At 53.8% G+C, this 25,985-nt stretch overlaps 12 protein-coding genes across 12 annotated transcripts; 6 read left to right on the top strand and 6 right to left on the bottom strand.

Annotated features, from left to right (window-relative positions):
- Positions 1-399: 399 nt before the first annotated feature.
- Positions 400-2,181, top strand: M406DRAFT_344144 (Aminomethyltransferase folate-binding domain-containing protein; the record flags this gene model as incomplete). The annotated part of the gene is made up of 2 exons (XM_040921948.1): positions 400-427; positions 554-2,181. The coding sequence occupies 2 exons, from the start codon at positions 400-402 to the stop codon at positions 1,765-1,767; spliced, it is 1,242 nt and encodes a 413-aa protein (XP_040781342.1). The 3' UTR covers positions 1,768-2,181.
- A 1,541-nt stretch (positions 2,182-3,722) lies between these two features.
- M406DRAFT_246642 (thymine dioxygenase) lies at positions 3,723-4,974 on the bottom strand (the record flags this gene model as incomplete). The annotated part of the gene is made up of 3 exons (XM_040916415.1): positions 3,723-3,855; positions 3,975-4,813; positions 4,933-4,974. 3 exons carry the CDS (start codon positions 4,972-4,974, stop codon positions 3,723-3,725), a joined length of 1,014 nt encoding a protein of 337 aa, XP_040781341.1.
- A 713-nt stretch (positions 4,975-5,687) lies between these two features.
- On the top strand, positions 5,688-6,845 carry M406DRAFT_336062 (uncharacterized protein; the record flags this gene model as incomplete). The annotated part of the gene is made up of 1 exon (XM_040921102.1): positions 5,688-6,845. One exon carries the CDS (start codon positions 5,688-5,690, stop codon positions 6,843-6,845), a length of 1,158 nt encoding a protein of 385 aa, XP_040781340.1.
- A 642-nt stretch (positions 6,846-7,487) lies between these two features.
- M406DRAFT_247160 (uncharacterized protein) lies at positions 7,488-8,983 on the top strand (the record flags this gene model as incomplete). Its single annotated transcript, XM_040916452.1, has 4 exons — positions 7,488-7,529; positions 7,632-8,228; positions 8,316-8,757; positions 8,838-8,983. 4 exons carry the CDS (start codon positions 7,488-7,490, stop codon positions 8,981-8,983), a joined length of 1,227 nt encoding a protein of 408 aa, XP_040781339.1.
- Positions 8,984-9,267: 284 nt separating this feature from the next.
- Positions 9,268-10,366, bottom strand: M406DRAFT_344143 (PTPLA-domain-containing protein). The gene is made up of 3 exons (XM_040921947.1): positions 10,008-10,366; positions 9,436-9,836; positions 9,268-9,335 (listed from the first exon to the last, which is right to left on the bottom strand). Exons 1-3 carry the CDS (start codon positions 10,237-10,239, stop codon positions 9,306-9,308), a joined length of 663 nt encoding a protein of 220 aa, XP_040781338.1. The 5' UTR covers positions 10,240-10,366; the 3' UTR covers positions 9,268-9,305.
- A 519-nt stretch (positions 10,367-10,885) lies between these two features.
- M406DRAFT_354420 (uncharacterized protein) lies at positions 10,886-12,028 on the bottom strand. Its single transcript, XM_040922908.1, has 2 exons — positions 11,646-12,028; positions 10,886-11,507 (listed from the first exon to the last, which is right to left on the bottom strand). Exons 1-2 carry the CDS (start codon positions 11,739-11,741, stop codon positions 11,280-11,282), a joined length of 324 nt encoding a protein of 107 aa, XP_040781337.1. The 5' UTR covers positions 11,742-12,028; the 3' UTR covers positions 10,886-11,279.
- A 3,353-nt stretch (positions 12,029-15,381) lies between these two features.
- M406DRAFT_285030 (ADP-ribosylation factor-like protein 1) lies at positions 15,382-16,458 on the bottom strand (the record flags this gene model as incomplete). The annotated part of the gene is made up of 5 exons (XM_040918602.1): positions 15,382-15,695; positions 15,754-16,077; positions 16,139-16,222; positions 16,289-16,327; positions 16,384-16,458. 5 exons carry the CDS (start codon positions 16,456-16,458, stop codon positions 15,675-15,677), a joined length of 543 nt encoding a protein of 180 aa, XP_040781336.1. The 3' UTR covers positions 15,382-15,674.
- A 575-nt stretch (positions 16,459-17,033) lies between these two features.
- M406DRAFT_354417 (ribosomal protein L39e) lies at positions 17,034-17,822 on the top strand. The gene is made up of 3 exons (XM_040922907.1): positions 17,034-17,091; positions 17,232-17,332; positions 17,443-17,822. The coding sequence occupies exons 1-3, from the start codon at positions 17,086-17,088 to the stop codon at positions 17,489-17,491; spliced, it is 156 nt and encodes a 51-aa protein (XP_040781335.1). The 5' UTR covers positions 17,034-17,085; the 3' UTR covers positions 17,492-17,822.
- A 1,386-nt stretch (positions 17,823-19,208) lies between these two features.
- Positions 19,209-20,716, bottom strand: M406DRAFT_354415 (uncharacterized protein). The gene is made up of 3 exons (XM_040922906.1): positions 20,614-20,716; positions 20,192-20,268; positions 19,209-20,064 (listed from the first exon to the last, which is right to left on the bottom strand). The coding sequence occupies exon 3, from the start codon at positions 19,979-19,981 to the stop codon at positions 19,469-19,471; it is 513 nt and encodes a 170-aa protein (XP_040781334.1). The 5' UTR covers positions 19,982-20,064; positions 20,192-20,268; positions 20,614-20,716; the 3' UTR covers positions 19,209-19,468.
- A 1,239-nt stretch (positions 20,717-21,955) lies between these two features.
- Positions 21,956-23,829, top strand: M406DRAFT_77170 (family 22 glycosyltransferase; the record flags this gene model as incomplete). The annotated part of the gene is made up of 4 exons (XM_040925956.1): positions 21,956-22,064; positions 22,223-22,617; positions 22,669-22,796; positions 22,856-23,829. The coding sequence occupies 4 exons, from the start codon at positions 21,956-21,958 to the stop codon at positions 23,781-23,783; spliced, it is 1,560 nt and encodes a 519-aa protein (XP_040781333.1). The 3' UTR covers positions 23,784-23,829.
- A 425-nt stretch (positions 23,830-24,254) lies between these two features.
- Positions 24,255-24,512, top strand: M406DRAFT_247407 (uncharacterized protein; the record flags this gene model as incomplete). Its single annotated transcript, XM_040916465.1, has 1 exon — positions 24,255-24,512. A coding segment is annotated over one exon (258 nt), but the record flags the coding sequence as incomplete, so codon positions are not given.
- Positions 24,513-24,846: 334 nt separating this feature from the next.
- M406DRAFT_34799 (uncharacterized protein) lies at positions 24,847-25,798 on the bottom strand (the record flags this gene model as incomplete). The annotated part of the gene is made up of 2 exons (XM_040922353.1): positions 24,847-25,458; positions 25,520-25,798. The coding sequence occupies 2 exons, from the start codon at positions 25,796-25,798 to the stop codon at positions 24,847-24,849; spliced, it is 891 nt and encodes a 296-aa protein (XP_040781331.1).
- Positions 25,799-25,985: the final 187 nt, after the last annotated feature.

Here is a 25,985-nt window from a genome sequence, read left to right as displayed (position 1 = left end):
AGATGATGAATGGAGCCTTGTGCCCTTCGGACAGAGCATTGATTACTTGCACAACACCACTCGTGTTACCGGGAAACCTTCCAAAATCCTCATTTCCCAGTCTTTCTAGTAATAATACACTCTTGATTTTACAATTACCTTTTTCAAGCTTTTTCTTTTCATCAAGAGGAAAAAAGAAGAAGGGGGAACAGAAAAGACGGGAGACGTTGACAGGTTGTAGTATTCAAACTCCCCATAACAGGCATCGGGGATTTCGGAGTCTCCGGCTGCGACGTCATTTTCAACTCGGCTCCAAAATCAACTTGACTAATCTTCACCTTCAACAACAACTCATCCCAACACTCTTTACGCCTTCCACACTCACTTGGGGGAAGAAAAAAAGAAAAGAAAAAAAAAAAGATGCGCCCAAGCAGCATGGCTCTGCCAAGTCGCCTCGCGCGCCCAGCCTCATCGTCGCCAGGGTTCGTGTGCGCGAGCTGCCAGACACGAGTCGCCGCGGCCCGATCAAGATTCTCATCTACATCCAGCAGCACCAGCACCGCATCTCGCGCAGCAGCAGCAGCAGCACCACCACCACCACCGTCCTCAGGACTCATAGCACTCTCCTCGAGACGCCTCCTCTCCATCTCAGGCCCCGACGCGCCCAAGTTCCTCCAGGGCGTCATCACGCAAAACATCCTCGCCCCACAAGCCGGCAGCGCCAGCACGGCCCACAAGATCCGCACGGACGGCTTCTACGGCGCCTTTCTGACCGCCACAGGCCGCGTGCTGTACGACGTCTTCATCTACCCAGACACCCGCAGCAGCCTGAACCCTACTGCCACAACGACCACCGCCACCGCCGCCGCGCCAGGCGAGAGCTTCTTGGTCGAGGTCGACGCCGACGAGGCCGCCCGCCTGGAGCGGCACATCAAGCGGTACAAGCTGCGGGCCAAGTTCACGGTGCGCCTGCTGGACCGCCAGGAGGCGACGGTGTGGCACGCCTGGGACGAGGACGGGCGCGCGGCGCTGGACGCGACGGCGGGCCAAGGAGTGGAGGATTATCACCGGCTCGTGCACATGCGCGACCCGCGCGCGCCGGGGCTCGGGTGGCGCATGGTGAAGGCCGGGGACCGGGAGCCGCTGGTGGACCTGGCGCGGGTGGCCGCGGGCGGGGACAAGGAGGAGGAGGATGTGTACCGCGTGCGCCGCTATCTGCTGGGCGTGCCCGAGGGCCAGAAGGAGCTGCTGCGGGAGACGGCGCTGCCGCTCGAGGGGAACCTGGACGTCATGGGCGGCATCGACTTCCGGAAGGGCTGCTATGTGGGCCAGGAGCTGACCATCCGGACCAAGCACAGGGGCGTGGTGCGGAAGCGGGTGCTGCCCGTCGTGGTGTACGGCGCGGAGGAGGAAGAAGAAGAAGAGGAAGAAGAAGAAGCAGCCCCGCAGGCGCTCGAGTACAGGGCTGGTGGGCCCGTGGACGCGTCCTCCATCCCCGTGGACACGAGCATCGGCCGGCTGGAGAAGAAGGGCCGCAGCGCTGGCAAGTGGCTGCGCGGTGTGGGCAATGTCGGGCTGGCGCTGTGTCGCCTGGAGATCATGACGGATGTGGTCCTGCCGGGCGAGACGGCCGCTGCGAGCTACAACCCTGCTGGCGAGTTTGTGATGGAGACGCAGCCTGGGGAGGATGGCGAGGGTGGGGCCTCCAAGGTCAAGATCAAGGCTTTTGTGCCCGACTGGTTGAGGCAGAGGCTGGACGAGCAGAACAGTGGACATGGCCAACCATGACGTGTATCTTATACTGGTTGATTTTGTATAGATTCTGTATGGGTATCATTCATGAGAAGAGCAAAAGAACCGAAACCCCCCTGACCTGCCCTACCACTTAAGCTGCTGCCTGCGCCTCCTTGACACGGCTTTCCTTTGCTCTTTGGGCAGCAAGTAGCCTCGCCTTCGTCTTGGGCCACTGCGTGTCCCAGAATCCGACTGGATCGTCCGACATTTGCATGTCCACCGCTGGAATGGGCGCCGCCTTTTGCTCAGCCATTGACTTTGGTCGAGATGCAGGCACAGCAGCAGCAGGCCGCTGTTGTTGTTGTTGCTGCTCAGATAGCATGTCAACATCACCATCCTCGCCCACAACAACAGCCACACCGCTCTCTCTCCCCTTCTTCCTGGCCCTCTTCTCCACCTTGCGCCTGGCCTTCTCCGCAATCCTCTCCTCCAGCTCCCGGATCCTGTCCTCCCTCGCATCATCCTCCATCCTCTCCCTCTCCCTCGCCCTCTCCTCCGCCTCGGCCATCTTCCTCTTCCTCTCGTCCATGTACGCCCGCCCCTGCGCCGCCTGCCGGCCCCTCTCCGCCTCGTCCGCCGCCCGCCTCTCCCTGTCCTCCTCCGCCGCCTTCCTGCTCCGCCCCTCCGCCCGCTCCAGCTCCTCCGCGAACCGCCGCTGCTTGGCGTTCATGAGCTCCCTCTCCCGCTGCTTCTGCACCACCGCCGACCGCGCCCCGTCGTAGGCCGCCCGCGCCTCGTCCGATGCCAGGATGTCCCGCGCCAGACCAAACTCCTCCCACTTCTCCTTGTCGAAGTTCGCCCCCGCCTTGTCGGGGTGGTACCGGAGCGACCGCTTGCGCCAGGCGCGCTGGACCGTCTCGCGCGTGAGGGGCTCGCCATTGTTGCTGTTATTGTTGTCGGCGGTGGTGGAGGACAATGAGGGGTCCAGGTCCAGGAGGGCGTAGTAGTCGACGCCGCGGGTGGCGGCATCTTTGGCTGCTGCGAGGAGCAGGTTGAGGGCTGCTGAGTCGCTCATCCTCTTGAGCTTGTTTGAGGAAAAAGGATTTGTTGGGTTGATTTTTTACAGGGTCCTTTTCTCTCCCCTCTTTTGAGTTACCCTGACTTGGTTGGGAGATCGAAGGTTGTTTGTTGGACTGTTTTTTTTTGTTTGGGTTTGGTGAGGATGAAGTTTGAAGGCTTGGTGGCGGCCTTGGGTGAGTGAGGTTGACGTGCTTATGTAATCTCGGCCTGTTCCGCCTGCCCATTCGAGACCTTGCACACCAATCTGGATTTGCTTCAGAATGACTTCAGCTTGACATAAGAAAATCAATTCACACAAGGCTAGATTGCTTACGAGAGTGTGGTTTCTTCTTTTCTTTTTTTTGTGTGTGAAAAAAAAAAAAAAAGGTTGAGGAAATCTTGGATAGAGCAGGTGGGTGAGTAGACAATCGTTTAATGATGAGTACCCCTCTAGTGTTATGTCACGACTTGAGCAAGGTTCCATACGGGCAGCAGCATTCAGCCTAACTGCAGCTTTGACAACTTTGTGTGATTTAGAGAGGATAATAAAGAAAAGGAAGGGTAAAGAATAGGGGACAGGGGACGAGGAAAGGAAAAAAAAGGTGGGCCTTCCAGTCCAATATGTGAACCAGACACTGACCAGATGATCCACTCCACTTGGTGCAGCGGAGACACTTTCTATACGGAATTATGTTTGTATAAGAGGATGAGAAGGGGGACGACGACCTACAGATGAGTAACAGTTCACAGTACGTTGCAGGACATCATCACTATCTGACCGTCATGTCATGTCTCATTCATTCGTATTATCTCCATACACTCCAAATTAGGCTTTTTGGTCAAAACAAAACATCGATCCTACCAACAGCAGAGGACACTTGCGTGATTCAACTACTGTATCACATATACATCGAGCACGAAAGAGAGCAACATGATACCAATCACCTGCCTCAGTATGTCGCGGCTAACCGCTTCACGAGATACTCGCCGGTATTGACCCCCTCATACTTCCTGTCCGCCTCTCCCGCATACGTTCCAGGGATGGCCTCGATCTGGCTGTCAAAGTTGGGGTTGCAGAAATACCTGGTGGTACCAGTCAGTAAGATTATCTCTCTCTCTCTCTCTCGTCTTCATCCATTCTCTACAATGATTATAATCATAGTAGATCAAACACAAAGGACGAGGAGGAATGGGCTACTCACGCAATAGAATACCGTGCCGGGTGCTCGTCGGCCTTTCTGGGCGGCTCAACAACCCTGTGGATGGTGCTCTTGATAGTGTCATTGCTCCACCTGGCCAGCAGGTCTCCCGCGTTCACGACGCAGGTGTCCTCGATCGGGGTGGCATCGACAAATTGGCCGCTGGGGCTCTGGACCTGCAGCCCGCCTGCGGAGTCCTGGAACAGCAGGGTGATGCTGCCGTAGTCGGAGTGGGCGCCTGTGCGGGCCTGGCCTGGGTTGACGCGGAAGACCTCGCTCTTGACGGCCGGGTAGTGGAGGAGGCGCAGGGTGTTATCGCCACCGTCGACAAAGGAGTCAAAGTAGCCCTCGTCCTCGAGGCCGATGCCGACGGCGATGGCGCGCATGACCTCGACATGAATGCGACGGCAGCGTTCGTGAAAGTCGACCATGATGTCGCGGAAGCCGGCGACCTGGGGCAGAGCGGCCTCGTCGGGCCACTGGTTGGTGAACTCTGGGTCGGCCTCGCGCCCGATCTCGAAGCTCTCCTTGATGTCCGGGCTGCCCTCCTTCAGCTTGGCCACCTCGTTGACGTCGGTCAGCTGGGTGTTCTTCTCACGGCCCGGGGCCGAGTAGCCCCTGTTGGCCTCGGGCGTGGTCCAGCCGAGGGCGAGCTTCTCGTCCAGGGTGAGCTGTTGGAAGAAGTTGGCTGAGGTGTCGAAAACGTGCTTGCGCAAGCTGGGCGTGATGGGCAGGTTGCTCAGGTAGATGAAGCCTGCCGTCTGGAACCCACGCAGGATGGCGTCTGCAGTCTCTTTGCGCTGGGCTGGGGTACCTTCCAGGAACTTGGAGAAGTCGATGAGCTAGAAGGAGAGGGAGGGAGGACGTTATTTAGATGAGTATTTGGTGAGGCCGAGATGGGTAGAAGAGGTTTGTCGCTGTCTCTGTCTCTGTCTCTATTTCTTTCTCGGGGCACACTTACTGGGATCATGAGACCCTGCTCGTCAACAGCAGCCTTCTCCATTGTTTTGATGTCTTTTTTTTTTCTTTCAGAATTTTGTAAGGAAAAATAGAGAAATAGATAATAGACAAGTGTTAAGCATGAGCACAACAACGAGTCGCGTCTCAAGAGGGGGGTAAGGTTGGGATATGCTGGCCTCTTATTTATCTGAGTGATTAAGTGAGAGAATCATGGTGCATGGGGCATGGGCGACTTCATATTTGGTAGAGTCTACTAGTCGATAAGTCGATAGATAGTAATAGCATGATATACTACTTAGTTTAAGGGAAGAAAGGGTCCAGACCTGCCACAGGCGGCAGAGCGGAATTTTGTTGATAAGGATCGTCAGGGCCGCGTCGACTGTGTCGGTGCTGTTCTGCGGTTGTCGGCTGGTTCCTTCCAAGAGATAAGCTTTTCATTACGAGTGGTACGACGTGGGGTTGCCATGAAAAGTGCAAGTGCAGCTGGAGACGGAGGAGGGGCGGCATCATTTATGGCGGGGTACATGTCGAACTATACCGGCAGCAGATGCTTGGGAAGGCATGCTTGTAAAGTGCTGACCATGCTTGCCATTTATTGGTGTACTACTACTGTACCTTCTGTATTGTGTACCTTCCTTCTTCCGTACAGACAACAACCCTGCAATATTTCTTTTATTATTTCCCTCTTGCCCAAATATCCCCCCTCTCTTCACGAGCCAGACACTCAATTACGACTTGCATTCTACAGACCTCAGCATGGCTCAGCCCTCCTCTGCCACCACCCCAAAAGTGGTGGATATCCACACCCACATGTACCCTCCCTTCTATGTCGATATCCTCTCCTCCAGGTCCACGATTCCTCTGGTACTGAACTTCCCCAGCTCCCCAAACCCGCGCCTCATTCTTCTCGAGGCCGAGGTGCCGTCACTGGCCGGCGCTGAGTCCTCTGCGACCGCCAGGCCACCAGGGAGACCACTCACCAAGCACTACTCCTCCCTCGACCAGAAGATCCACTTCATGGACACTCACCACATTGACATCTCCGTCATCTCCCTCGCCAACCCGTGGCTGGACTTTCTGAGCCCTACCGAGTCCGGTCCCGCCGCCGAGTCCGTCAACGCCGAGTTCAGCTCCATGTGCGCCGCCCACCCAGGCCGCCTCTACTTCTTCGGTGCCCTGCCCTTGACCGCCCCTCTCGCCACTGTCCAGGCCGCCGTGACCCGCCTGACCACCCTTCCTTACTGCCGCGGTGTGATACTCGGTACCTCGGGCCTAGGAAAAGGGCTGGACGACCCAGCCCTGTTGCCTGTGCTCGAAGCCCTCGCCGCCGCGGGGCTCACCGTCTTCCTGCACCCGCACTACGGCCTGCCCAACGAGGTCTGGGGTCCCCGCGCCGCTGCCGAGTATGGCCATGTGCTCCCGCTCGCCCTGGGGTTCCCCATGGAGACCACCATCGCTGTGGCGCGCATGTACCTGGCCGGCGTGTTCGACGCTGTTCCTGCCCTTCGCATGATCCTCGCCCACAGCGGTGGCACCCTGCCGTTCCTGGCCGGGCGGATCGAGAGCTGTGTCCGGCACGACGGGCAGCTCGTGGGGGAAGGGAAGGTGGCTGCCGGGCGGCGGACGGTGTGGGACGTGCTGCGGAGTCAGGTCTATCTGGACGCTGTCATCTACTCCGAGGTGGGGCTCAAGGCTGCGATCGAGGCGAGCGGTGGCGCCGACAGGCTCATGTTCGGGACAGACCACCCGTTCTTCCCGCCAGTGGGGGGCAGCGAAGGCGACGAGGACGGCGAGTGGGAGAGCGTGGCTTTAAACGCCGAGGCGGTGACCAAGGCGCTGGGGGAGGGCTCGGAGGAGGCCACGGGTGTGATGGGCGCAAATGCTGTGAGGGTGCTGAAGTTGTATGGGAAGTGAGCGATGCGATGGAGATGAGAACCTTTCAAAGTTCATTCGACCTAGACACAATAACTACAAGAACCTCAAAAGGACTGCTTATGGTTTATTGTCTATCATAGACCATGTAAAGACGAAATACTCGACTTGGCAGCATCGAGTTAGTCCGCACGACGGTAAGGCGAGTTATATGCATAGCAATTCGAGCTTTACGAACTGGTTCATTTTTTATTTTTATTTCTTGGTCACAGACCATACAGTACCATCCTCTTCACTCTCTCTGTCTGGGGTGCATTCTGCGGGACTGTGTATACTTCCTCTGCATGGCTTTGGGTATGTGGCGCCATAGCACATACTGCAGTATATATTGGTGGTGGCTCTGTTGTACTGTACCGAAGTAATAAAACTGCAGTATACTACGTACAGGTATAGCGCTAGACATACCAGGGGCCGAGGCCAGGGGGTCAGAGCAACAGGGGCCTAAAGCACCGACGGAGCCCACTGAGTGACATCACCGTGGGCTTCGGTAGGTGGGGTGCGGTACAGTATAGCAGCCTCGCCACAGGGATCCCGAATACAGCCCCAACTTTGTACTTGAACTACGAACCCATCGGCTTCAAATCCCAACCTACATGTCTCTCGTCTAGCCCATGGGCCCACAAGATGAAGAAGACGCTACTGCTATGCTTCATCCACGGCTTCAAGGTACGTTCTTGTCTCCTACCCTCTACCCTACCGTTTTGCCCACCCCTTCCTCAACCTCAAACGACGATGCAGCTGACCACAAGGTTGCTCCAACATTTCTAGGGGGGTGAGGAGACCTTTGGCCAAGGGTACGCCTTCACCCAGGACCTTCGCGAACGGCTCTCGGCCCTCCTCCCCAAGCTCGACATCCAGGTCCTCGTCTACCCAAAGTACGAGACCCGCGGCGACCTCGCCGACTGCGTCAGCCGGTTCCGCGACTGGCTGCAGGAGAAGGTCATCGATCTCGAGGTCGCCAAGGGCACACCCTCCCCGACCGTCGAGCCCAGCGTGCGCGTCGTCCTGTGCGGCCACTCCATGGGCGGCATCGTCGCCGCCGAGACCGTCATCTCGCTCACCTCGGACCGTGTCATCCCGCCCGTCTCCTCCGCACCCGGCGCAGACGGCAACCACACCGCCGCCCCTGCCGAGGGCGACCATGTGCCCCTCAACAGCCTCATGTTCCCCTATGTCCAGGCCGTCCTGAGCTTCGACACTCCCTACCTCGGCATCTCCCCTGGCGTGGTCGCCCACGGCGCAGAGACGCACTACTCCACCGCCAGCGCCGCCATGGCGCAGCTGAGCACCCTCAGCTCGCTCTGGAGCCCCAGCGGGAGTTCATCCACCAGCGCCGACCGGGCGCGCGCTGCGGAGAAGACACCAGTTGCGGCCCTTCCTGCCGCCGCGATCGAGGCGAGTGAGGCCGGGAGTAACAACAACAACAACAACAACAGCAATAGCGGCAACAAGTCGTCGTCGGCCTCGAATTGGGGCTCCTGGGGCAAGATGGCGCTGTACGCAGGCGCGGGCGCGGCACTCGCCGGCGGTGCTGCGGCCGCCTACCTGAAGCGCGACCAGCTCACCGAGGGCTTCATGTGGGTGTCGTCGCACCTCGAGTTCGTGGGCTGCCTCGCCCGCGGGGAGGAGCTCCGCCGGCGCGTGGCATACATGGCGCGCGCCCACAGGGAGCTGGGCGTCGGGTTCGGGAACCTGTACACGAGGCTCGGCCGGGGCGCCGTCGCCAAGAAGCAGCAGGTCGCGGGCATGGGCGGCACCAACATGGTGGGCACCGTCATTGGGAGCCAGAGGACCTTTTGTAACCTGCCCAGCAAGAAGGGCGGGCCGGACCGCATCGGGTGGTGGGAGGAGGCGGTCAATGAACGCGCGGCTGACGAGACCGAGGCGCATATGTGTGAGTTGCTTTCTTTTCTTTTCTTTCTTTTCTTTGTGGATGACGACAACTAACACTGAACTTTTTTTGTGTCGACGCAGCCATGTTCGAGCCGAAAGAGAATCCTGGCTACGACCAGCTTGCCGACAGCGCGGCGCAGACGATTGCGAGGTGGACCACGAATGACTGGTACGAGAGCAGTACGGAGGGGGAGATTCGCGACCATGCTGCCTCGCCCTTGTCATAAGTACCTGGTCGTGTCTATGGGCCCCCTACTTGTTATTTATTTCCGTTAACCTATGCGAGATGGATCCGGCGTTATCTGCACCCGTATCAAAACGGGGATATTCTTTTTTTTCTTTCCTTCTCTCTGTCTTTCTTCCCCTAGTACATTTGTATATAGACGTTTCGAGTATGATAGAGGGTGGTTCAGTGGTGTGTAGGGGGCGCGTGGGAGAGAAAGTTTTGTTCAAACAAGCCATATACCCGAGTTCGGCAGATAAAGACACTTCTTTTCTTCTTCTTTTCTTTGGACAAGAAATCTATTCCCATATGGCTACCCACTGAACTCATGACGCTCCGTATGAAAGCTCCAGCTCCTAAGGGGGTGCGCAGTTGCTCCTGTTTCCTCCTCGTGGCACAAAACCTCATCTACTCCTCCTTGGACCTCCCGCCGCTGCTGCCGCCACCGCCCAGGACCTTTCTCCTCTGCCTCATCATATGCCCATACAGCTTCGGGGCGCCAGGCAAGTACGTCGCCATGATCACAGCAATGACGACCCACGTGGGCACATCGCGCTCGGCGCGCGCGATGCCAAAGGCGAGGAACAGCTCCCACAGCTCGCTCGAGATGCCGACGGGGTAGAGCACGTAGAAGCCGCTGTAGCGGAGCCACTGCAGCAACGGGGGTTCGGCCAGGCCCGACAGCGAGAGGGCGAAGAAGGCGTAGCGGATGACTTCGGTGGTGGACCAGGCGAGGAGCATGGAGCTGTAGGCCGGGGAGGTGGCGATTGTCGGGTAGGAGTGGACGGCGCCCCAGACGAGGGCGAAGCGGGAGGCTACTTGCATCAGGGTCGTGACGAGGGGGGCGCGGACGATGCCTGCGGAGGAAAGGGGTGGTTTCCGCCAAGTTAGCCAGCCAAGCCAAGCCAGTCAGGCTGTTCGAGGTTGCCGTGTTGGGCAACGGTGACGTTTTTTCTTTCTTTCTTGGTGTGCTCTCAAGTAGAGGAAGAGGGGAGGGGGTTGGGGGAAGAGAGAGCGCAAGGACGCACCAAGTACCGAGTGCACGACCTCAAGACCGGCGAGGGTCTGCGTCCACTTTGTCCATTCGCCGACGGCAGGGTAGACCGCCTTGGGCCCCGTGGATGCAAGAGTCTGTGCCGTGGTCACGAGGACGACGGACCACAGCGCGGCGGAGAGGGCGTTGTAGGCGACGAGGTAGGTCCTCTTGACGGACGACATGGGCTTGCTGGGCCTGCCACCGGCGTTGTTGGAGGAGGCCATCGTGTGTGGACTGTGTCAACCTGGCCGCAAGAGAGAGAGAGAGAGAGAGAGAGAAGAAACAGAAGAAGAAGAAAATTGAGGGAGTGGGTGAGTGAAAGGAAGGAGGTCCAATATCTGTCGATCGTGCCAAACGTTGGAAATTGAAGCTTGCTCAACATAATGTTTCCTGGGAGCTTGAACCTGGGAATGACAAGCCCACTCTACTACCTACTTGCAGTTAGTGCAGGGACCCGAAGGGCAGGGATACACCAGGGGCACCACGAGGCCCAGGATGGGGGTGGCAGTGCTCTGAAAGGGTTGTTCTGTTTTCTATATCTTGCATGGTTTCAGCCCTATACTATGGTAGCAGCTAGATATATTCCCTGTGGTGTGTGTAGAAACTGTGTGGGTGGGTGGATAAGTGCTGAAGCTGTCAGAGAACTTTATATGTCTATGACTACCTATATATTTTAGAAAGAAAAAAAAAAAAAGAGAAGGAGAAAGAAGCAAGAAAGAAATTGGAGACAAGAGATTCAAAGGGTTGGGATGCATTTCTAAGGTCAGTTCGGAGACCACCCAATCATGGTAGGAAAAGACTGTCGTTGACGAGAAGGGATCTGAAACCAAGTCACAGCCAACAATCATTACACCCTTGAACGAAGATAGTGGTTTACTTGATAAGTGGTATTGCTTTCATACAACAAGCTACTAGAATATTCTTATTTGTCATAACCATCCCTCCTGGGGTTTTCCAACTTCACAAAGTTCGTTACCTCATAACAATAGAATAATCTGCACCCGACGCCCTTCGTCCAAGATGAGAAGATACATACAGTCTTGGTCAAAGCCAAAGTTTAAACTCAACCCCTCCAGAAAACGCCCCCACCTTCCTCCCTTCGTCATGCCTATTTTGATTCTCATCATTCTCATCATTCTCGTAGAGGGGAGAGACACGGTCTTCACCACCTCCTCCGAGATCCACAAGCATTATGTTTCTTTCCATGTACTACTAACCCCCACCCAAAACACGACCGAGGACGGGCAAGCCTGTTGTCCGCCCCTCAGTTCTTCCTGTGGTGAAAGACGTTCTTGACGACGTCGCCCCAGCCGCCGAATAGGTACTGGTCGGAGTGTCTCCCACAGTGGGTATACACGTTCCTGGGTGTGGAGACTTTTCGGTTCTGGTGGGAGGCTGTTGAGCTTGTGGACACATTAGAGTCCATGGAGTCTGTCCTCGGGCAGTGTCGAGGGGAGCTCGAGGGGCCTGCGCCAACCGTCCGGGGTGTCTGCTGTTTAAATTGTTAATCACGCTGCACTGGTCCGACATACTGAAAGGAAAAGAAGAAGAAGAAGGAAAAAAGGAAAGAATGGGGAAGAAAACGGGAAAAGGAAGCTCTAAAGACATCAGTCTGCTGTGGACAACTTACGCTTTCGTAGGAGGTTGGTGATGCCATCATCTGGCCGTGGGTAGGGTCGGTGGTGTACAGAGGGGCCGGAGGCGGTGCCCGTTTGGAAGAACCCATTTTTTTGGTGGTGTTGTTGTTGTTGTTGTTGTTGTTGTTAGAATATGGAATTGTGTAGCCAGAGTCTATCTCTCTGGGCAAGTAATGACGGTTCTGGTCGCAATAATGTGATATATATATATATGTATGTATGTGTGTGAGTGAGTGAGTGTGTGAGTGTGTGTATATATATATATCCGTTGCTACGTGTCGTTGGCTCGGGACTAGTGCAGCTATCTATACTGCCAAGTGGGATAGATAGAAAATACCTGGTAGGAGGGAGAACGGTAAGGTGAGAAGGATTGCACTTCAGAGGACGATGAGGAAGAGGAAGAGAGAGAAATAAAAAGGCTTCACTGAAGCGTTATTTTTGGGGGCCAAGTGGTAAATATCCTTCCAAGGGCCCGATTGAAATCTCACTTGCAGCAGACTTAGTGTGACAACGCTTCTTGGGCATGCACGCCGATGCTGTGTGTGTGTGTGTGTGTATAAGATGATGGATGGGACCTGAAAGGCGAAAGAGGATAAGAGACGGTAACAATATGCAGCAACGGACAGTGGGGTGGAAAAGGGCGGTGCGACGGGACAAGAATGATGAATATACACAAATGGGTTTAGACGCAGTAAGCTTGACCGCCGTATGATTCACCCTCTCACAGGCGTCAACCAGCCCTCCTCCCTTCCTTGTTGCATCATGTAGGGTCACGTATACAATACAAGGTATGTGAGAGAGACTGCAGGAGAAAGAATGCCCTGTTGTGGATGATGTGACGAGTATGCTTGAACATCACTGCCTGGCCTGGAGGGTGTAGGACAGGGATGAGGAGACCCCGTCCAGGCAGAATGGCATGCCTGCTGGCGGGGAACCGTCGCCACGGAATATCGACCTCCATTCATCCTCTCTCTCCCTGTCTCACCCCCCTTCCTCCTTCCCCCTCCCCTGTCAACACATCTAGAGCACCCTACAGCTGCTTTGCCAGCAGAGTTAGGGCTGAAAGTGAATTTTGGGCGGTAGGTGTGGGTGGTGGCCGTGTCCAGGTGGGTTAGGCCAGGGGTTTTGGTTGTTGTTTGTACTGTATAACTCAGTGATGCGTTGGTCTGACCAGGTGCAGGACGACGGGGGTCCACTAGCCAGCAGCTGGGCCTCATGACGGAAGTGGTGAGGAAGGGTACAACTTTGTCTCGGGGATGAGACTCTAACCCGAAGGAGTTGATTGCTTCCTCATTTGAGTTTCTGCGCCCTAGGTAAAGTCCTACGCCGGCGACTGACTGGCTTGCCGATCTTGTTCGGACAGATAGACATGTCTCATCTGACGAGAGGGCAGAGAAGCCGTGCTTAAGTTAGGGAAAAGAAAGCGTCCTATCGGGTCCACTTGCCATCATACCAGGAGGCGATCTGAGCTGAGGACGAGAATAGCACCCGCAGCTGGCGATGAGCGGCTGGGAGTTATCAGTTGTTTCATGGCAAGATTCGGCAGAAGACAGGGCACAGGGACTTCGGGGGCCAGGCATGTGTCACCTGCACTGATGCAGATCTCGCAGGGCCCCCTCTGATTGCTCATCTTTGCATCGATGGACCTGTTTTCGACACCCTCATGCCGTAATCGCAAGGGGAGAAAGAAGGGGGGGAAAAAAAGTGATCGAGAATGGAAGAAATTGTGGCTGCTAGAACGGGCCGCTATGCATGCAACGGAGCATCACCTGCGACAAGATAGGTCGCAGAGTGTTGGGGGTGGGTTTAAGAGGGCAAAAAATAAAAGGAGAAGGGGGGGGGGGAGGAAAACACCATACACGCAAAAAGTTCAAGGCAGCCAAGAGGCAAGTCGTTAGGCAGCCGAGTCTCGTGTCGCGTCATTATCCTCTCTAGAAAAGTCCAGGTTGCTTTTTCTCCAACTGCCACGTTGCTAAGTTCTAATTTTCATTCTCGGTAAATGCAATGGATCAATGAGCATCAGGAGACTGCGGTGACAAATGTATCATCGTGTTGTCCGACCATCGAATCGTCCCGTTCCATAGTCCCAAGAATTTCGTATTCTATTTTTTTTTTTAGACGGAAGTTAAAAGGCAGTATAGGTACAGTATGCTCGTAACCTTTTCCTGCAGGTAATAGCGTCTGCCTCGAGGTGGGTTGACAAGGGTGTAATGCCCGGTTGGCCCCGACCTCAGTTCATCACAAGACCCCCCCGAGCAGACAGGACCGGTAGTGCGTTCAGCAAACCAACCAGATGACCAAAGACTACTAATTGTGGTGGAACTGGGCGCCAAATCAAATGGGGAGCGCACTAACGAGAGGTCATGTTGGATGTACAGCCGCGGTTGTTAGACGAGACTCATTCAGCTGCACGCTGTCAGAGTGTCATTCGGTCGGAACAAATTACTTAGCTCCCATTGATCTTTCAGCCTGCTGTGGGTGAAACGCCTAGGACGCTATCGTCACTGGAAAGTACAGGAGAAAAGAGAAAGAAGAGAAGAAGAAAAAGACCTGCTTCTCAGCAGCATCATAGCAAGGTGACATCTCGAGCAACAATCCTTTGGTGCGATGTACAGCAGTGTGCTGCAACGTCCCGATATAGAAACCTCATACCCTCAGAATTGTGTATAGTGGGCAGCGTGTCGTACATGTCGTGCTATGGTGCGCTGATCGGGAACCTGTCGAGGTCAACCTGAACATCTATGCGTTGTCGAGATCCAGAGAAGACGAAAAAGAAAGAAAAAAAGAACCTCTGATCAGCGGATGAGCCCTGGGCCAGTGGTAACTTTCCCCTCAAAACTCTGTGCTCCTTCTACAGCATCGCTTTCCCACACACTGTCCTCCTGTATTGGTGTTGAAACTTCTGGTTTGCCCACTTTAAGTCTCCTACATGCACATCAAATCCTACCAGAATACAGGCGCCAAAAGCAGACAAGACCCCGCGTTCATCCAGAAAAGCTAGTACAAAAACTACACATGGAAAACGAAGACGAGCTTGGCCTAAAGTTCGGGGGCGGACCCCTTCTGGCGACCGAGAAAATGCACCTGCCCTATAGCGCAACCAACTCGATCTTGATCTGGGGACTGAGGAGCTGACGGGACGGACCCCCGTGTACGAACAACGATGTCACCGCAAATTCCAAATCTTCCAAGGCTCAGAGGATAATGCAGGGATATCGCTGTCGAGATGTGGCCCGTCAGAATTCCTTGTTGATAGTATTCAGACGCTGCCTCTCTACTGAGGTTGAGCAGCAGTTGGGTGCTCTTTTAATACGAGCCATGAGCCTGCTCTTAGTGCTGTAGGTGAGTGCTGCTCATCACAAATACAAACAAAGATATTATTCAGAAGACACATGTACGCTCAAAGGTTCGTGGATATATCGGCGACCGGAGCAAGAGATATCGACGTGAGCAATACCAAGACCGACATTATGCTGCTCTCGGGTTCGAGAGGAATCTGGTCTGCCGATTGAGGACGTCAAGAAAGATAGAGTCGTTGCGGTTGATCACTCGGTGGGGAGACCTTGCCACACATGAGGTACCACAGGCAGGAATACTCAGGGGATGGTGTCGACCGAGTTTTGGAATTGCGACCGATCCCCTCACGCGGCGATATGAAGAGACGGACGCAACCCAAAGACAGGCGTCGAGCTTCACAGTGGATGGTAAATCCTTGGAAAGGAGGTACGTCGCCAGAAAGAAACGTCCGTGCGTCTATCTTCATTAAACCGTGATATCACACAAAATTGTATGTACGTACATGCGTCAGCCATTCCCTACCATGCAACGCAGCCGCTGTCCCTTCGCCCGGGAGACTATCATCAAAAAAATGCTTTCCCGTCTGCCCAATAAACGCCGTTGCTGAGCTCAGCATCCCACCTAGTTCGCCAAGGTGTTGTCGTTCTGTCGTCTGCTACCCAAGGAGGCAAGAGGGGAGTCGATAGGAAGGAAGGGCACTTTTGAAGGCCCTTTCCTCTCGATATCTATTCTTGGGAGACGGTTTGCTGCATCAGTGTTAGTATGGAGATAACTAGGAGAAGAGATTGTGGGATGGAGACGCACCACCAGCCAATCCATGCCTTCCGACACACCGCTCCCGTCCACCGCGGAGCATGCCATGATGCTCCAGTTCCTGTCCCTCAACTCGCCAAGCCGCAGCGCCTGTGAGATGTCGCCTGCCCCCTTTGCGCCTGGCTGGTCTTGTTTATTCGCGAACACCAACAGTGCGGCATCCTTCAGCTCCTCCTCGTTAAGCATGGCTGCCAGCTCGTCTGCTGCTGTTTGTAGGCGTTCTATATCGGTGGAGTCCACGACGAAGATGACCGCTGCCGTGTTGGCGTAGTAGCACCTCCAGTATGGCCTGATGCTTGTTTGGCCACCAAGGTCCTGGCGTCAACGTCAGTACCTCATCACAGTATAGTCATCGGGTGTGCAGAGCATCGCGTACCCAGACATTGAAGTTGAGGTTCTTATAAGTCACAGATTCGACGTTGAACCCAATCGTTGGAATCGTTGTCACCACCTCTCCTATCTATTCAGTGTCAACAAAACGTCGTTGAGGTCTAGGAAGGGTCGGGAGGGGGGGAGTGGCTCGAACCTTGAGTCTGTACAGGAGTGTTGTCTTGCCGGCGTTGTCCTGTAGTCGAGGTCTATCAGCGGCGCACTTCGTCTCTGAGCTATGACGTCTCATACCAAGCCTAAAATCAGTATCCTTATTTCCTTCTTTGCCCACAACAAGCCGGACAGCCATGACATGCTCTGACCCATCTTCGCTGATGACTAGCCGCCAGAGGCTGCCCCGGATTTGTCGCAGTGTGGTGTGTAAGAGGGTGTCGTGCCTCGAGGAGCTGTGTCTGCTCTGGAATGGAAACGTTTGCGCCAAGTCGCGGTCTGACTTGACTACTTTCTTGGGGGTTGGATCCGCGAGAAAGAGGACGGCGCTGCTTGGAAGGGGTAGACTATTGGGATCGTCTGTCTCTGGTGGAGGAGTCGTGGTAAGGAGGGATAGCCAGATGGTTGATTTCTAACCAACCCAGGTCAAGATAATAAAGCAGCGTTTAAGCTTGGCAACTGAGATCAAAGGGACTCGCCAGTGACTCGCTGGACCTCCTTGCCGGGCCGTGCACGATTGGCCCCCGTTTCGGAAGGGTTCCCCATCGGTCATCGCTCGCTCCGACTCGACCGGCTGCCGGACAAGGCACAGGATCCCAGCAGACCTGTCCTTGATGACATAAGCATAGTACAATGCCTACCAAATTTTTTGTTTTGCACGTGACCTGCGCTGCAGCACCAATCACTCAATTTTCTCCTCCCCTCCAACCTGAACCCACTCCTGATCGATCACCGACCAAAGGACGAACCACCAACCTCGACATTCACGACAAATCAGTCAAAATGCCGGTACGTATACATGTCGCGCCGAAAGGTGACATGATCTCGACCATGCTGCAGATGAATTTTCGAAGAGACTGCAGATGGGACCTTTCATACCACTGGTAGATGGACCTCAAAAGCTGACGAGCGCGTTTCTTTCCCACCAGAGCCACAAGACTTTCCGCACCAAGCAGAAGCTCGCCAAGGCGAAGAAGCAGAACCGCCCCATCCCCCAATGGATTCGTCTCCGAACCGGTAACACCATCCGGTATGTTGAACACCACGATTCTCGCGCCTGAGCGCCCGCGACAAGCAGAAGTGGAGGGCACTTTTGGTCATGCACACTGGGAGCAGACAGAAAGCTAACATACCATACAGCTACAACGCTAAGCGGAGGCACTGGCGCAAGACTCGTCTGGGTATCTAGATGCCTCGCCAACCAGAATGCCGATTGCCATTTGTTCTTCTTTCCTTGGACTCAAACTACCTTTACGATACCGAAGTGCCCGACCACACCCAACTCGACTATCCCGCTCGAACGATGGATGGTTAGGAGGATTCTGAAACGGTTGGCATGAAAACAGGGAGACACGGAAGGGAACAGGGATCATCATCATGATGGGTTTTGACGACTGAGGAAAAGACTTCTCGGTCCCGGAAAACGGTGTCGGTTGCGCTGGCTTTTGCGGCATTGCATTTAGGGTCTCAGGGAAGGTTTTCAAAACGAGAATTGTGAACAAGACTCTTGAGTGCTTCCTTATTTGGTGATCTACTATGTGCGGGTGGCTCTCTCACCCATCCCGACTCTACGGCCGGTCCATTCCTGTTGGTGACACAAATGAGCATATGATTCGGAGCAGAGACGTGGACAATGAGGATCGGGCTCTCTTACACGGCTTTCATTCCCTTGCACACCATTCCAATGCGTAAAGCATATTGCTTGACGATCCTCCCAAGGGTTTCTAACAAGTATTTGGGTTTCAAGTGCAGACAAGACTCGTCCCGCCGGGGTACATTCCCTCCCCTACATGAGCTCCTGATACAGACTACTGCCTAATCACCTGATGGACCAGCCATTCACCAGGAATTGCTCTTGCGTGACGCCGCAGGACTGGGCCGATGTTCATGTTATTTTTGGGCTCCAGGTAGAACGGGAAAGGGTAGGACGAAATAAGCACTACGACGCCTGACGAAACCCATGATGGCAATGATACGGCCGATTGCTTTCGTTCCTGTTACGTCTTCTCTTGCCGTCGCCCTTTCCCTACCTAGGACGGACTTTTGGGCGAACCACGCCGTGATGGCTGGATGCATAGCAGAGCGCCCAACCGTTGTAACTTCGGAACGCTGTACTACCCTCATCCTGCATACTCGTATCGGAACCTCATGTAAATTACCACCCTTTTCACCCCGCCTGACCCGGGTTTGCTCACAGAGAAGGAAACAAAATATTTCAACTTTTTGTAGAACTGCAAGTCCACGCCAACTCGCCCCTTTCCACCCGAGAATGGCGCGATGTCTCCCAAGTTTCTGCCGAGGCCAATAATCATACCTATATGCCAACCACGACAAGCCACCAGGCAAGGTAGGAATACTTTCCCATGACCTATGGCGTTTTGCCTTGTGCGACTTTGTACTCTGCGCCCCTTGCCACATATAGATAGACAGCGTCGCCACTGAGTAAAGGGAAAATTTGACGTAGATATGCGCCTGGCAGGGTAAACTTCCCTGCCCTATCACATTTCTTGGTCCTGCTGAGAAATGTGTGTAGCCGGTTAATGCTGGAAGATTCCATGTATGATTCACGTAGCACAGGAAGAGCAACAACATATTATGCCACTAAGAGGATAGGAGGGGGGTGAGGTGAGGATGGCATAAATAACGTGTGATAGCTTCCTGAAAGGCGGTGACGAGAGCGCACCATACGGCGGGGTGAAGGGGGGGAGTTGGGCATGTCGAGGAGCAGCCCCAAGAGGAAGGCAGCAGCCAGTTGTTTGACAATAAGAGGTGAGGACTGCACATTTGACCTGAACGGTATCTGCATGCAGGAGAATCCACATGCACATCACAACTCTCGAGTTAGGTGTGGGTGATCTGGGTATCTATTCAGTCTGACCGTACCGTAGAGGGTTGATGCCTGATGTAACTGAAGAACCGAGAGAAATGTATTGATCGATAAAAGATGTGTGGACCATGTAACCCATCAAGTCCCTCGCAGTCGCGTACCCGGCACAATCTGATACTATGCCCTTCCGTTTTCTGAATATCAAAATTACCGTGAACGTGACCCCGAATCTAGCATAAGTGAACCACAAACGCCGAGCAACATGCTGAGGGGGAAGAGGGCCGGATTGTCCGCATATTAGGACGATGAAAAAAGGCTGACTAGGACTACAAAGTTCGTTCAGCGGTCCTCAGCCCACTCGTTCTCGCGACGGATCTGCTCCTCCTCCTCGGGCGTGAAGTCGTTGGTGATGTTGAACGTCTTGCGGATCTCCTCGGGAGACTTGCCCTTGATCATGTTGGCAACAGTCTTGCAACCAACATCCAGAAGAGCCTTGATGTCCATGTAGTTGGCGGCCAGGATGATCTCGAAGAGCATCTCCTGGTCAACCTGCATGAACTTCTGGTCCCACTCGTCGATCTCGGTAGTCTTCTTGCGGGACTCGTTGTCATCTTCGGAGGAGGGAAGGGGGTCGTTGCGGTGGTGCTCAGACCACTCAATGATCTTGACCAGCACTGGGCCGCTGACATTGGGCAGGGGAACGGGAGTGGTGGTAGCGACTTCGAGGGTCAAATCATCGATCAGGTTTTTGAGGAGCATAGAGCGCTCAGCGACCTCGAGGTCGACCGGGTGCTCGGAGTTGTCATTGGCACGTAGGGTGACCTTGGCGGTCTTGCGGTCAATGTCAGACATGTTGGAAACTGTTCGTTGGTGAAGGTATTGGGAGTGGTATTGAGTTGTGGCTGAGGCCGTTTGATGGATTGCGTCCAGATGTTCTGTAGTGGTTTTCGCTCGTTAGTAACGATCAGATACGCTTCAGCTGAAGAAGCCTCCAGTGTCAAGTGCTGTACGAGAGATTGACTGTGTTCAACGACAAAAAGAAGCGCTTGAGGTGTGATATACCTGATAGTTACCAGGAAATTCTTGGTACGGATAAAGAGGTTGATGTTGGCAAGGCTAACAAAGAGAGTAGAGGAAGGCTGGAGGGGAGAACTTAATGGACTGAGCCAGCAAACGGAGGTGATTTAGGAAAGGCGGGGACGGGGAAGGAGGGAGGGGGTGCCTGCTTGCATGCACGGACCACCTATTTACCCAACCAGTCGAGTGAATGAGTCGGTAGTGACTGGTGCCTGAGAAAACTAGCACCCACTCCAGGCAGGCAGGTCCATAGGAGGGGGCACAGTGGCTTTGCATACAGCAATGATCTTTTGATGATGGAAAATGATGTAGGGAATAAGAATAGCAGGGTGGAGGAGGGTGACTTGGAGTGATGGATCTGACGATGGAGAAAGACGAGAATATTCAAGTAGAAGAGTATGACTTACCTCGTCTTGTTGTTCGAGTAGACCGAAATAGAGTATTCACTGTCTGACCAGATCGACTTTTGTTGATGTTTGTTCTTGACAAGAGATGTCGGGAAAGAAGGAGAGATTGACAGAAATGATGGTCGAGATTTTGAGTTCCTGGAAAAAACGTCCAGTGGTAGGGTGTTGGTAACTAAGGAACGAGAAGCTGGTGGCTGGCGCTAGGTAAGCTGACCAACCCTGCACCAGATGCCTGAAATCACAGTGTGGAAAAGGAGAAAAGACAGCTGCAAATGAGATAATGGCTTTATGAGTAAGCAAGAGATCTTTAAATAAATGCATGTTGTTTCCTATTGAAGTTCTATATATCTGAGAGGAAGCACCCACGTCTTACCTGTGCAGAACCTCATGGAAGTAGGTCAAGAATCTGGGTGAATCTTCCTGTGGTAGTATAAAATGCAGAAGAGAAGTTCTAAGAAAGCCCCCTGTGTGACGTTAAGGTCATGGTTAGCTGATTGGGAATGTATCTTGGCTCCAAGAGTACATGCATCCAGTTGGTTTGCTGGCTGACTCAAAGCCATACACGCTAAAGATATGTCTACATATTGAGGTCTATGGATGGATGGATGTGATTTCAGGCCACTAAGACAAGCCAGGGTTTCAATAGCCTTGTGGAGGCTTGCTTCCCTTGGTCTCCGAGGTCGATCTTTGTAAATGGATCCTCCTTGCTAACCTCCACCTGCAGGTCACCATGTCAAAATTGTCCCATGGCGGATCTGGGACTTTACATATAGTACAACCGCGCATTGCGCTAGAACGCGGTACATTTTGGAGGGTCTTGTCTGGGGGTCCCAGGACCTGGGCCGAAGCGTGGAGCTGTCAAGTCGTAAAGGTCGGGGCCCGTTCCAGGCTCGGCACACTCTATCATAGCACACCCTAGCAGGCCTCAGGGCCCCTGGCTACCCACCCTGCCGACCCCAGGGGCACTACTGTGAACGGCCACAGGATGACAGGTGCTCCAGAGCAATCCATGGTAATCCCTGTCCTAAATTCCAACCCTATCATCTCTGCGTCCAGCCATGTGGCCTTCGTCTTCTGAGCTCCTGACGTTTTCGAGTACACCTACCGGAGTCAGACGATTCAACTCTTGCTCTGCGTGTGCAAATGTTATAAGGAAAGTCTTTTTGCCTGGATGGTCATCCTGTTATCATTCTTCAAATTTCTTGCTCACCACACCTTTGCCTGTCCGTTGAATATGCCGTATGCACTTGACTTGCCAACGGTCGAGAAAGCCTCATTGCAAGCGGAGATAAGGCCTCGCCGATGCTTAAGCTGCTGTCCATAGGAAGAAAGCGGCGTCAACATGTACCGGCGCACGTATTTGCTGCTGATTGTCGTCCGTCTCTGGCTCGCTTTGTCCCCGAGCTACCTCCATCCTGACGAAAACTTCCAAGGCCCCGAAGTCATTGCAGGTAAGGCCCTCCTCCGTCCCCATTCCGGAGCCACGGCTTTTGCTCGTCGTAGCTGCGATGCGGATGCCAGTCGGAAGGGTGTGGCTTCTCCTTTATAGGCGAGGCTTTCCCTACATTGAATACCTGTCAGATGTGCTAATTGTCATACTCTTTCCCAGGCAAGATCTTCAAATACCCCGTCCGGCTTACCTGGGAGTTCACGAGCGACGACCCTATTCGAAGTGTCTTCCCGCTTTGGCCCATCTATGGCCTGCCTATGCTTCTGCTGCAGTGGCTATGGATGGGAAACGGTAATGAAGGCGAAGTACCTCCGATCGCGGTCTTCTGGACGTTGCGCGCCATCATGTTCATTCTCAGCTTTGTCCTCGAGGACTGGGCCATTCACGAGCTGATCCAGTCACCACGACACCGGCGAGTCGCCGTCCTCCTCGTTGCCTCTTCATATGTCACCTGGACATACCAAACACATACCTTTTCGAACGCGATAGAGACCTTGGTCGTTGCATGGAGTCTGGTCTTGATCGAGAGGACCATCGCGGTCCCGGTCAACACAGTACGAATACTCCTTCTCCTCAGGCTTGATACAATGGCTGAAAATATCTAGCACCAGACTCCTCTCCTGGCGCCTGCTGTCCTTGGCTCCATGGTCGTGTTCGGATTCTTCAACCGCATCACGTTTCCAGCGTTCCTACTTATACCAGGCTTGCGTCTGATTCCTTATTATTGGAAGTCGTACGTGACGAGGCCGCATCTAGAACTCTTACTCGAGTGTAGGCTGACTTTGGCACCAGACCACTCGCATTTACAGTCACAGCGCTCTCAGCTCTCTCCACGGCATTTGTTGCGATCGCTCTTGATACAGCGTTCTACTCGCCCAATCAGATATCGTGGAGTGATTTGTTCCGGCACCCCGTCATTACGCCTCTCAATAACTTGATGTACAACATTTCCCCTTCGAACCTGGCGCAGCATGGACTGCACCCCTGGTATCAACATATTCTTTTTAATCTTCCGCAGCTGATTGGACCCGCTGCCATTCTACTCTTCACACGCCCACATCTGTCGTTGAGGCTGTACTCGGCGATCTCGGGAATATCCGTATTATCTATATTTCAGCACCAAGAAGCTCGTTTTCTGCTGCCTGCAGTCCCCTTGATCCTCTCATCGGTTCGATTGCCACAGCAGAAGAACGTCTTGCGGCTCTGGGTTGCGGCATGGATCATATTCAACTTGATTTTCGGCACACTGATGGGTATATACCATCAAGGCGGTATCGTTTCAGGTCAAGTATTTATGAGCCAACAGCCCGATGCGACGAGAGCGATTTGGTGGAAGACATATATGCCGCCGATCTGGTTGCTTGACGGAAAGGCTGAGGTGCTTGAGACGCGCGACGTGATGGGTATCCCGGGCGAGGAGCTCTACGCCGAGCTGAACAAGATCGCAACGTGCGACACGCCAGCGGACCGCCGGAACAAGGAGTATCTGAAGGAAAAGGACGGGACCTACCTAATCGCGCCAACATCTGCTACGTGGCTCGACCCTTACTTGAAGAACAAAGGACTAGATGGTCTTCGGTTTCGAGAAGTGTGGAGGCACAGGCATCATTTGAACCTAGATGATATGGATTTCGCGGAGGATGGCGTTTGGAACACTCTGAAAAGGGTCATTGGGCGGAGGGGATTGGCGGCATGGAGGGTAACAAAATCTTGCAATTAGGTGCATGGATAAAGTACTGGTTAAAAATGGCATCGAGATACCCCTGGTTCACAAGAAAGTTCCTAGCATTTCGAAAGTCTTGCAATTTGTTTATTTGTTTGAACTTGACCAAAAGTGCTGTAGACGTTCTGCTTGTCATTTGCTGCCTTCTCAGAGGCTGGGCTGCTTATGTAAGAGCCCCCACCCTTCACTAAGAAGCTCGACTAGTTTGGGCAATGAGCAGCAGATCATGTCGTTTTCTCGTGAATTGGTCCTCGAGAAACTACAGCAATTGCGAAGAACTTTGATGGGCTTTTGATCTTCAGAAGACATTGAACCTTAGAGTCGACCACAAGTATCAATCACGATTTTGAAGTCAGAAACTGTCAAGATGGCTGGTTTCAACCTCGAATTTTTCAAGGCACGCTCCCCCCAAGCCCAAGACACCCAGAATCCCAGTGCGTCAAGCTCAGTCTCAACTAACCTGTGCATCTGCAGTTCGGAATGTACCTCTTCTTTCCAATCGCCTTCATGGGATACTTCGGTACGAACCTCGACGAGCGCTTCGCTGTGCCGGATTTCTGGCCCAAACCTGATGAGGCGAATAAGGTACCGACCGAGAGGGACGAGATCAAGGCCGAATTAGAGAGATTAAGAGCTAGGAGACTGTATATAAGGGACAGGAGGCTCGCAGAGGAGGCTCGACGGCAGGCGGAGAATCCGGCGCCTATGCAGGACCAGGAGGAGTAGGGTGCATGGCGACAATTCTTCAGAGGCAGTGGGAAGAGACAGCGGCTTGAAGTGGTGGACACGCATCTCTTCCAAGGCCTCCTCGTCGCTTACACACGCCCCCCCCCCCTTTCCCCCAAACTCATCCAATACGTCCGAGTCCGACTCCCTGGTCATCCGATTGATTTACCGAGGGTTGTTGACACGCATGGAAGCATTCACGAGAAGTGTGGTATGACGCCAGGCAGTTGACAAAAGCTTTCACATAGGATAGAGCTGCCAGTGGAACGACACTCGAGGGTTGCTTTATGTCGCATTGAGATGGTCTTTTGATCTTTAATGACTACGAATTCCTCTACGAGTCGAAATTGTCCTCCAGGACAGCCCAATCCTCTTCCGGTACATCCTCTCCCCTCGAAGCGTTGCAATATATCGCTTGGACCTCTGGCATTTCCGATACTGCAGCAACGAAGTCTGACAGTAACTGCACATCCTCGGTGGAGTTGACAATCGACCGCGTATCCTCATTTGGCTGCCAAATGATATCCGAACTCAGAATCCTGAAGCCGAACTTCTTGGAGACGCCCTGCGCGATATGCATTGTCTGTGTGGGCTCACACCAAACTACAATGTTCTCTTCATCATCAGCTTCGAGATCCTCAGCACCAAATTCTATGGCCGCCTCCAAAATATCGTCCGGCCCAAGCTTCTCGTGTCGCTCGAATACTACTCGTCCACGCCGGCTAAAGAAATAATCGGTGGCGGTCGTCCGACCTTTGTGCTTGCGTATGATAACACCAAGGTCTTGCAGTACACGAAGTTTGCTGTCTGTCTCGACATCAAGTATGAATGCAGCTGATGGCGGCATCATGACCTCAAATTTCATGCTCTCGAGGGCTAGACCGGTCAGAGAGCGACCTTGGCCCCTTGCCACTGCTTGCTCGATCACATTCTTTGGGGTTGCGGACTATAAGAAGTTTCGACGTAAGGACATGAAACTGAACATCAGCGGTGGAGTTTATTATTACCTTCTTCGCAATAGCAATGGCATTCGCGAGAGAGGAGTTCGTGTTAGGGTCTGGGCCGTATAGTCTCGAGTATAATGTTATTGCTTGGACGTGCTGTGTTCGTTCAACGGTCTTGATGTGATCCTGTCTTCCCTTTTGATGTTTTATCTTGGACCATTTATTGTGGCCTGATTGCAGGAGAGGACTCGTCGCAAAGGTTCGCCGGCACCTCGAGCATACTGCTCCAGACCGGACAGGCCGACGGAACAGGGTGCTCAAATCTCTCGTTACCGTGGCCATTGTCGTTAAACAAGGGGTAAGAGGAAAGAAAATGGAGAGGTGGAATTCATGCAGTATTGAAGAGGGGCTCGTCTTGCTTGCAAGTGTGTGAGTGTGTCCGTCGAGCGACCATGAAAGAACTATTGCAGGTGCAGCAAAGGTGAATGAGTATTGTAAATTTCTCGATGCCGCAACTGTGGAACTTGCC

The sequence above is a fragment of the Cryphonectria parasitica genome (genome assembly GCF_011745365.1).
Source record: "Cryphonectria parasitica EP155 unplaced genomic scaffold M406scaffold_1, whole genome shotgun sequence".
Classification (NCBI taxonomy): Eukaryota; Fungi; Ascomycota; class Sordariomycetes; order Diaporthales; family Cryphonectriaceae; genus Cryphonectria; species Cryphonectria parasitica.
The sequence above is the reverse complement of the archived record's forward strand: the minus strand, read 5'-3'. Positions and strand labels throughout refer to the sequence as shown.